This window comes from Dipteris shenzhenensis, chromosome 20 (assembly GCF_047967505.1).
Source record: "Dipteris shenzhenensis isolate YYH24624 ecotype China chromosome 20, Dip_SZ_1.0, whole genome shotgun sequence".
Lineage (NCBI taxonomy): Eukaryota > Viridiplantae > Streptophyta > Polypodiopsida > Gleicheniales > Dipteridaceae > Dipteris > Dipteris shenzhenensis.
In genome coordinates, this window is record NC_141615.1 from 43,536,222 (window position 1) to 43,547,295 (window position 11,074).

An 11,074-nucleotide genomic window follows, 5' to 3' on the forward strand; every position below is an offset into this window, starting at 1 on the left:
GCATTCTTGGACTTTCTACACCCCCCCCCCCACATGGGCCTATCCTACATGGAGGGAATAATCCAATATAATATCCATCTCCACCTATTTTATATTACTTCTCCCATGGTCCTTGGGCCATATCTCACTAAATACAGGCGTGGGGATCGCCTAGGTGGAGGGGTGGTGCATGGAGGACCCATGCCACCTTATCATTTTATATTATTACTACCATGGATTATGTACAACACACCTTATGGGTCCTCTTACATGGAAGGATGGCACATGGTCATGCCCTACCACCTCAACCCTTGGCCTTATGCACACCATATTTTATTATACTATTGCCACACATACAAGCAGACACACATATTTATGCCTTTTACTTTGGTCAAATTTATCCATAACAATACTCCACCCCAAGTACATCAATTTGCCCAACAATTTAGAGATCCATGACTTGGGAGTCCACCACGTGGTGGACTACCCTTGCATGCTTCTCCCCTCCCACTCGTGAGTCATGGGTCCCTAAACTCCCCCATTAATTAACCCATAGTATTTCTTAAGAATCTTTGCATGTGCTCGTCAATCTCTTTTGCCCACATCGCTTAGTCTCCAGTCTCAATCCTTGCCTCCCATCATGAGATATGGCATGGCCATCACACTTGACCTGTACTAAACCATGCCACATTTCTTATCCTAGCCAAATCCATCATTGTTATTCTCTTGTTGATTTTCATGTGACCTTAATAAGCTTTACTATGTCCTACCTTGATGGGCTCTGGATGATGACCCTCTTGACGCTATTGAGTCTAGGCTAGATGGTTGACCCTGTCGCTACCAAGTCTGGGCTAGATGGTTGAACCCTTTTCTACGATTGGCATGCCCTATTTCTTCTTTGTATTGTACACACCAGCAACCTATTACCACTTGGCTATGCACCCAATAGTGTACTGAGGGTTCCAACCTCTCTTTACTAAAACTAGCACAAGATGATTCCTTTAAGATTTACCAAAGAACAACACCCATATTATTAAACAAGGGTAACTTGAACCTGTTAACCTTTCAATGGGCTAACTCACACGTGAAGGTGTGTAAGATTGCAAGTCAAAAACAACGGTTGAGATACTTTTCAAGGGTAGTATGGATAGCTTACCCAACGTGTATACCTAAACTACATAGTGTGGGTCCTTCAAAATCAGAGAGTTGCCACTTTGAAAGTGCAACCCCAAAAACCCATGCTTGATAGCCCTTTTACCCTTAACAATAGGGGCTCCATGGGCCCTAGAATGAACAAGAATTTGAACTCAAGTACAACTAGGGCATACCATGCAAGGGCAAATTATCATAATTTAAAATGTAGGATAAGACATGGCTCTTACATAAAGGAGAGAAACCCTTCAAGGGCATCCTTCAAATTAAAAAGGACGAAAATGAGCATTTCTTCTCCACTATTTACTAAAAGTCATCATCTTCTAGCACATTCTGGAAAGTGATTCACGAATGCTAGATCCCTCTACTTTGCATTCCATGGCATTTAAATAACATAAAATGCAGAAAAGGAAAATACTCAATCCCAATTTTTTTTAGTTACCTTTTTTGCTTCAATTTTTGATAATCTTTATGTTTCTTTAGAATGTTAACTAGTTTTTAATTAACATTGAATATACAAAACTAGTGTTTCTGGTGCATTCAACAAAGCTCTTTCAAAGTAGGGCATTTTTTCTATGAGTAACTTTCCACTTCTCTTGTAGTCTAATCTGGGTGGGGTGAGTATGCTATACACGTAAAAAATGAGACTTAAACAAGCATTGTCATGGCACCCTCTTAAAAGGCATCTAGGTTTCCATGTATGGTAGTCTAGAACCATTGGTTATGGCCATCTAACACTTAGCAATAGTGTGCAACACCTTAGCTTGGCTTGAATTTTCACTTGAATGTCTTTCCTGCCATAAAATTACATGCACGCCTAATGCAAATCCATAAATTTCTACCAACATAATGAGCCTCTTGATAACCTCTTCATGGTTCTTTTGTTGCATCAGTGGATTATTTCCAAAAAAGGAGCCGTTTGCCAAGTAGAAGACATGGCTAGGCACATGGAGGCTCATAGTGGAAAATAAGTGCAAAAGTTAAAATTAGAGAAGAGAAAGAAACATTGCATTTATGTGGATGACCACTAACTGGTAGTAACTAGTAGTGCAAAAAGTTAGAAGTCATGCATGTAATTGAATGCCAGCATGGTGGCCTATTTCCACCATCATTATTATAAGTGACCACATTCCATTAAGCCAATTGAATGCGATCAAGGTGGCTGATTACCTCCACTATGGTGAATACCAATGTAGAACTAGAGATGCACCATCTTCCATTTTGGCCATCTTACTAGAATAGCATACCAATGTAGAACTAGAGATGCACCATCTTCCATTTTGGCCATCTTACTTCTCCTTACAAGCCTTCTCTCTTGCTTACTCCTCTCCCTCCAACTTAGTCCTTGTAATCCCTGCACCTCACAAGCCTTATTCTTGCAGCTTTTGTTTCTCATGTTGATCATGGAACTCTTAGAGGCACTCCAACGTCCAATACCCTCTAGCTAGCTCTTCTGCAAATCCATGGCTCCACTACTCAAACTAATGTTGCAATCACGACATCCAATACGTCCACTCTTAATTCTTAATGAAGTCCCTAGAAATCTGAGAGAAGTGGACATGAACGTGGGATACAATGTCTGTGGGAATACTATACTCCACATTGACATTAAGATGATCGAAGACATGCTCAAAGTCCTTGGAGGTAGTTAGCAGGCTAGTTTCTTAGAGCATCCATGGAAGAAATTGGACCTCATTAAGGAATTCCCCCTTGCACACGTTAGCAACGATGGTGGAGTCAAGCTTCTAAGCTTGCCAAAAGAAGTTCGAAAAGTTAAAAAGAAAATGAGGCATTTCTTTCTCGATACTGCAGAAACTGTGAGGTACTAGCAAGTTCAAAAAGTATAAAGCAATTACATGGAGTTGAAGTCTCCTAAGCATATATAGACTCTCTGTCCAAAGATCTCAGCACCTTGCTGCCCTTGTAAGAGTGAGCTAAGTATCCAACACCTCTGGCCCTCCTTTGCCTCCTAGGTGTAGGCCCAAGGATGAGGCACTTGCTACTCCTTTCTGCTCCTCTGCTTGCTGAACTGCTGGATGTAGAATGAGGCATAGAAGCCTCCCTTATATAGGACTAAATGCCCCCACAAGCCAACGGACCAGCCAGCCCTGCTGGCCAACTTTCTTGGCCCTCCAACTGACCCACCATCCCCTTTTTATGGGGCTATGGGGACTCCTTTTGGGGCTGTGTGCTGGCTGACCTTGTTAATTAGCTGACCAGCCAGCCTAGTCCTATTTAAGGGTAGGGCACTGCCCTTTTCCAGCTTCCTTGTAACATGCAGGCCCCAGCCCTTGTGGACTGCACTCCCCGCCATGTGGCAGCCTTGTTGCAGGGCTCAATCCTACCCATAGCCAATCACCATATGCTGGTCCTCTTGTAGGCCTCAATCCTGCCCACACACCTTGCCAAATTACGCCTCTACCTTGAATGATCCTGCCTTTGTTTGCTGTGACGTGTTGCCCGTGTGACAGCCCTCTCTCTTTCTTTTCTGTGGGCAGATCTTGCCCTGGGTCTCCCTCCCCCATGCTCTTCTCATTTAGGGGCTTATAAGTGAGGAGGTGACCTTTTTAACACCCCCTTGACCGGCACATCTCGGCCAAATGCCAACTCGTCGATGAAGTTGCTCCAATAGCTCCCATGATGAAAACCTCTGGAACAATCCGGTGTCGATTCCAATTCTTGGCTTTTCAACCAATGGCTCCTGCTCCGCCAAGTCCGGTCCTGCACAAACAAACCACCCTGGTACATAGGTCCATCCAAGGTAGCACCGGATGACACCACCACCTTCAGTCATGTTCCCGCCTTCGAGCTTGAGCAATCTAGATGCCACTTCCCAGCTATCTCCCTCATAACGAGTGAACAACCTAGAGTCTTCCAAGCACCATGCTCTCAAGGTCTGTTTCAACCCGCCCTCCTTCTAGCCAGATCTGCAACACAACAACCATCTTGAGAAATGAAATCCCAAGAATATCTCCATATAATCTAAACCATGAACTCTCTCTGAATTCTCAAGCAAGTACTCTTCTAGCTTCAGTACACCCTGTCCATAATCACCTTTCAACAATCTACTTCCAAGATTTGAAGAAACACCCACGCTTGCCCTTCCGCCTTCCACGAAGGCACATTCCTTCCAGTCTCCCATTTCATGAGATACATGAAGAGCACATTCTCTCTACAGCATGCTATAAAGGCTCAAATTAATGACATCAAGTAAATACCAAAACATCATCATGCCTATGTGCTTGCTCTGAAAGCAAAACCATGCACCTCATGGAGGCACATACCAATGACCTGTGTAGTCCTATAATTCCCTCTTCTAAGTTACAGCATCCATCTAAACTTGAAACCCTAGGGCACTCCATGGGATCCACCCTCATGTTAATATCAATAGCCAAGCACATGGAAGAGCTTAAGCACTCCTTGCTATCCTTCACCTTCACAAAGGCCTCTGACTCCCCGTCTGCCCACATGTGGATATCAGACATCTTCACTGTGACTTCTAGGTCTGCATATCTGACCTCAGTAACACATGGAGATGTCACCAAGAATAGTTCCTCGATTACCACATTAGTCAAAGCTTTTGTCTCACCATCTAAATCTAAGTCGGACTGTTTGTTCTTTTGATCCGCCTTCTTTTTGCAATCCTTCGCAAAATGGCCTGGCTCATCACAATAGAAACACTTCTTCTTCTATCCCTCTTCTTACAAAAAGTGTCCTCTTCATCTCCAGAATCCTTCTTGGGCTTACTACCGCTAGGCTTGCCCTGTCCTTTGCTGGCTTTGTCCGTTGTCAGCAACGCCTTGTCGTCGTTGTCTTTGTTTTAGAGCTTCTCCCAAGCATGTTCTTGTAGTAATAAAGGACCCAACTCTTCAAAGGTCGGAGGTTTGGTCCTCTGTCTTGCTATCATAGTCGTAACAAATCTTTTGAAACTCCGTTGTAGCATCTCAAGTACCGTCGAGGCCAACTGGCTTGAGTCTACCTTTTGACCAACCGATGCTAGTCGATCTATCACCACCTAGACTTTCATCAAGTGGTCATGAACCGAATCTCCCTCATCCATATCCATGTTGTAGAGTTGATTTTGAAGAGTCAAGATCTGGGATGTATTATCTGTCTTATACAAATCGTTTAGAATGACCCACGCCTCTACTGACGTGTCAGTCATCTGGTTATGAGAAATTACCGAGTCCACCGTTGTCCCAATAATCAAGGCCAAGGCTTGGGCATCTCTATTCTCCCACGCTTCAAGTTCATTGCCATCTACTAGTATAAGTATCCTCCCCTGTTTGTCCAACACATCCTACGGCTTCACCTCTGTTCCAGTTGTCAACTTCCATAGTTTTTGGGCCACTAAATGACTCCGGATCTTCACCTTGCACATAGGATAGTTGGTCCCATCCAGTTTCTCGGACTCTCCAAAGGTAGTGAAAGAAGGAACTCGAATGAAGGAGGAAGAAAGACCAGTGGCTAAAGAGGCTTATGTTAATCGACGTCTCTACTGCTATACCACACAGCAAAACCGAAAAGCAAACACCACCATCTATAGATAAGAACTCTTTACACACCTGACTAAACCTGAGTCACCCTCCTTCTCGCAAGGGCACAATCCTTCAGTTGTGAAAGTCGATTCCATAGAGCCTTCAATCAAGGTCGTCCTTCAGCAAGGTCCCTGCCTTCAAGCTCCCTCACTTGTGAGCCTCCTATCTAGGCTCTCATACCATGCTAGAAATCAACCAACAAAGGGTACGCATAGCAGAAGCCTGATACCAGGAGCTCACACAATGCGTTGTGTGGGTGGAATCACAAACTTCCTTACTTAATGTGCTCCACATATACATGTGTTGTGCAGACTAACAAATAGACAGTCATCCAAGCCAGATATAGAATCCACCAAACCAATATATTTCCGTCCAAAGCTATGGACACAATACAAAAGACAGATCCATAGTTCCACCAAATTGTAGGTCCTCTGATCTTACGAAAAGGTTATCCTACTATCTGCTTGGTACCTCTATCTCTGAGCCCGCATGCTCCACCTCCAGCGTATGTAGACTCTCTGTCCAAAGATCTCATTATCTTGCTGTCCTTGTAGACAGCCTAGGCTTCAGCCCCAAGTGACCTAAGTCTACAGCACCTCTGGCCCTCCTTTGCCTCCTAGATGTAGGCCCAACGATGAGGCACTTGCTGCTCCTTTCTGCTCCTCTGCTTGCTGAACTGCTGGATGTAGAAGCCTCCCTTTTATAGGGCTAAATGTCCCCACAAGCCAACCGACCAGCCAGCCCTGCTGGCCGACTAAACTGGACTCGAACTGACCCACCAGCCCCTTTTTATGGGGCTATGGGGACTCCTTTTGGAACTGTGTGCTGGCCAACCTGGTTGGCCAACCGACCAGCCAGCCTCTTCATTTCTTCACTTTCTCATAACCGCCAGGGGAGCCCTATTTAAGGGCAGGGCACGGCCTTTTTGCAGCCTTCTTGTACCATGCAGAGCCCAGCCCTTGTAGACTGCACTCTCTGCCATGTAGCAGCCCTGTTGCAGGCCTCAAATCTTGCCCATACCAATCACTATCTACTAGTCCTGTTGTTGCAGGCCTCAATCCTAGCCACACACCTCGCCAAATTGCGCCTCTGCCATGGGATGATCGCGCCTTTGTTTGCTCTGAAGTGCTGCCCATGTGGCAGCCTCCTCTCTTTCTTTTCTCTGGGAAAATCTTGCCCTAGGTCTCCCTCCCTCATGCTCTCCTCATTTGGGGGCTTACAAATGGAAAGGTGACCTTTCCAACAAGAATAGCTTCCATTGTTTCACGATTGCAACATCCTCACACGTCATGATCTCCCATGATGCAATTACTGCAATGAGTGTTCATGGTTGCATTAGTTTTGTACAGATCTTCTATTGGTATGAGCACGAGTGCCAGTGCCTTAGGTAATTCCACTGCGTGGATAAGCTTTATGAAGCTTGCCACATCTCTGAACGTTTTCTAATGGTATCAAAGCCAGAATCCCTACTTAAGTTATCTATCTTGATATTTGAAGAGAAACGCCTTGATGATAAGAAAGACACCAACATTTTGACCTCTCCTCAGCCACTGCAGCTCGAGATACAGCACGCAGCAGAGGGGTAGTACTAGCAGGAGTTGGGGAAGATTATCACCCAACTGAGGTATATGTGTGGCAGCATGGCTACAGATGTGAGGTACCATCTGAGGGGTATTTTGTGACAGTTAATGCTTGCTATTGTCCATATCTGTGGACATTTATATACATGATTGTTGTGCTGCCTACATGCTGACTACATAGAGACTTGTAAGTATTTATTATTGCAATACCTCTGTACACGAATCTCCTATTGGTACGATCCTAAGTGTTAGTGACGCTGGTAATATGTTCTGCTGCACAGGTAGGGCTTTAAAAAGCAAGGCCACATCTCTGAACATTTCCTAACGTGTCTCACACTATTGTTTAAAACCACGCCTTCTTTCTCTTCTTCAGACACCATGAAGCGCCATGCGCATAGCTACATATCCAGCCTCCTTCAGATGCCCATCAAGTTCTGCAACTCTGCATATACATCCTCTTGTTGAGGGTGTGGCGAATGCCCAGAAGCAAATTCCTGCACCACACTATCCACCTCAATACAACTGCCATTTGAAACTTGCATCGCGCCATTATCAATCATTGGCTTTATCGTCTTCACTACACCATCCCACCTGCCTGTGTTGGCATGGATATTTGCAAGCAATAAATAGGGTGAAGCATTCCTTGGATCTAACTTACGAATTATATTTGCAGCACGAACAGCCCGCTCCATATCATTGTGTATCCTGCAGGATGAAAGTAAGCTCAACCATGCTGGAGGGACATGTTCAAAAGGCATGCTGATGATCAGGTCCTCTGCCTCCTCTAACAGTCCTCTTCGCCCAAGAAGATCAATCATGCACAAATAATGCTCCCATGAGGGGCTTATGCCATGGTCTCTGGTCATAGACGTAAAGTATCTCCTCCCATCAGCAACAAGACCTGCCTGACTGCACGCAGTGAGAACGCAGATGAAGGTGACCCTGTCTGGCTTGAAGCCCTCACCCTGCATTTGATCAAACAATTGCAGAGCTTCCTTGCCATGACCACTCTGGGCACATGCAGCAATCAAGGCACTCCATGAGACCATATTCTGTTGTGGCATCTCTCCAAACACTGCTTTTGCATCATCTAAGATCCCACACTTTCCATACATATTGAGGAGGGCACTCCCTACAACAGCATCTGACTCCCATCCGTTGCAAACAGCAGTAACATGGATCACTCGACCTTCTTCTAGGGCTGCCAGACTAGCACAGGCATCTACAATACAGATGACAGTGATCTTGTTTGGCAGGAAGCCTTTCAGCTCCATTTGACCAAACAGTTGCAGGGCCTCCTTGCCATGCCCATTCTGGGCACAGGCACCGATCATGGCATTCCAGGTGACCACATCCTGCCGTAGCATCTCTGCAAACACAGCGCTTGCATCATCTACACTCCTGCACTTGCCATACATGTCGACGAGGGCTGTTCCCACAACAACATCCGACTCACATCCGTTAGCAGCAACCGTAGCATGGATCCCCAGACCCTCTTCTAGAGTTGCTACACTGCCACATGCATCCACAATGCTGATGAAGGTGATCATGTTTGGCTCGAAGCCTTCCACCTGCATCTGACCAAACAGTTGCAAGGCCTCCTTGCCATGCCCATTCTGGGCACATGCGGCGATCATGGCACTCCATGAAACCACATCCCGCTGTTGGATTTCTGCAAACTCTGCCTTCGCATCATCCAGGCTCCTGCACAAGGCATACATACTGATGAGACCGGTCCGTACAACATCGTCCGACTCCCATCCATTCCGAGCCAAAGAAGCATGGATGACTCGACCATCCTCTAAGGCTGCCACACTGGCACATGCATCCACAACCGAGATGAAGGTGATCTTGTTTGGCTCAAAACCTTCAGCCTGCAATTGACCAAAAAGCTGCAGGACCTCCTTGAAATGCCCATTCTTGGCGCACACAGAAATCATGGTGTTCCAAGAGACCACATTCCGCCATGGCATCTCTGCAAACACTGCACATGCATCATCTAGGCTCCCACACTTTCCATACATATTGACGAGGGCAGTCCCCAGGACCACGTCTGACTCCAATCCGTCACAAGCAACGGTAGCATGTATCCCTCGACCCTCATCTAGGGCTGGGACACGAGCACATGCATCCACAATGCAGATGAAGGTGACCCTGTTTGGTCTAAACCCTTCAGCCTGCATTTGCCCAAGCAATTGCAGGGCCTCCTTGCTATGCCCATTCTGGACACAGGCAGCGATCATGGCACTCCAGGAGACCACATTTCGCTGTGGCATATCAGCAAACACTGTTCTTCCATCATCTAAACTGGCGCACTTGCCATACATAGTGACTAGGGATGTCCCCACAACAAGTTCCGACTCCCATCCTTTGCTAGCAGCATTAGCATGGATCAGTCGACCCTCTTCTAGGGCTGGGACACTAGCACATGCATCCACAACGGAAATGAAGGTGACCTTGTTTGGCTCAAAGCCCTCGTCCTGCATTCGACAAAAAAGTTGCAGGGCTTGCTTGCCATGCCCATTCCGGGCACACGCAGTGATCATGGTATTCCAGGAGACCACATCCCGCTGTGGCATCTCTGTAAACAATGCCCATGCATCGTCCAGGCTCCCATTCTGGGCAGACGCTGCGATCATTATATTCCAAGAGTACAAATCCGGACAGACTATCTTGTCAAACACAGCACGTGCATACTCCAAGCTTCCACACTTGCTATACATCAGGACGAGAAGGTTATTCAGAAATCTGTTGCCAGCATGTCCACAGGCGCTCATGTGTTCATGCACAAGTTTGCCCTCAGACAGGGCCTTGGCAGTGGTGCAACGCCTCAGAAGCGAGGCATAGGTAGCCTGGTCCGTCTCTTGGCCCAGCTCACAGAGAATCTGGAGATTCATGCTTTCAGGGACGCAGTCTTCGTTTCTCTGATGGTGCCCATGTAACAACTGTGTAAGACAGGCCTTGCTGGTTCCCAGCTCGTTTAGCACCTGTTCAGCAGACGATCCCGTATGCCTACCAATGTCTATTTTTGTATGCCTAGCCGGAGGGCCTGCCCTATTTGAGACATTCAAGCTTGCAGGCGAGCAATAAACTACTCTGTGTGCTTGCATTTTCTCTAAAGAAATCCCATCATGAGGCGTGGAAAGGCAGCAGAGGAGCAGTGCCATGGGCGTAACTAGACTGGGCAAATGGAGCTACAGAAGAGTGCGCATCCTTCAGTGATTTCAGAAACTGAAACAAGCCCATTGCCAAAAGAGGAAGCATCACCTCAGAGGACAGTGCAGCACGCCTCCTTTCAACCTTCGTTGAATAGCTTGACATGTTGTGTACTATCTCTGTGTTGAGCCAGCAGCTTCCATACTTGGATTGAATTCCAGCTCCATCAACGGAACACTACTTCCCCTCAATTGAAAGTTTTCACGAGGGCATGGGCTCATTGACTGTGAGGCTGAGGTGGTGGCAAAAGGCACCTTGGGTGTTTACTCACTTCCTCGCCCGTGGGCATGCCCAAGGCTCATGGACTCCCAAAGTATGTCCTCCCATACATTGAACAAGATGAATTTCATTCAATAGGCTTGCCGAATTTAATTTATGCTTGTATAGAGAAGTGAGTGGTCTGACAAGTATATGAAGTTTGTGCCATATGTTGTGTTGCTATGGTTTGTGTTTTTCCATATGTGGTCAATTGTGGAACCATGAATTGTTGTTGGTTCTTTTATTAATTGTATGAAATTGTTTTTTGTCATGAATTTATGAAGTTGTGATGAAATTGAAGAGTTGTCACATTGAATATTGAAGTCTCCTAAGATTGTAGTTGGGAAATTA

The 11,074-nt window shown here is 46.0% G+C and overlaps 1 protein-coding gene across 1 annotated transcript; it reads right to left on the minus strand.

Annotated features, from left to right (window-relative positions):
* Positions 1-6,146: 6,146 nt before the first annotated feature.
* LOC147889703 (putative pentatricopeptide repeat-containing protein At3g47840) lies at positions 6,147-10,715 on the minus strand. Its single transcript, XM_087391164.1, has 2 exons — positions 10,637-10,715; positions 6,147-10,584 (listed from the first exon to the last, which is right to left on the minus strand). Exon 2 carries the CDS (start codon positions 10,414-10,416, stop codon positions 7,666-7,668), a length of 2,751 nt encoding a protein of 916 aa, XP_087247290.1. The 5' UTR covers positions 10,417-10,584; positions 10,637-10,715; the 3' UTR covers positions 6,147-7,665.
* Between the last annotated feature and the right edge of the window lie 359 nt (positions 10,716-11,074).

Excerpts from the sequence above, each read along its gene's own strand:
- LOC147889703 (XM_087391164.1), bottom strand. The coding sequence starts at position 10,416 with ATGGCACTGCTCCTCTGCTGCCTTTCCACGCCTCATGATGGGATTTCT.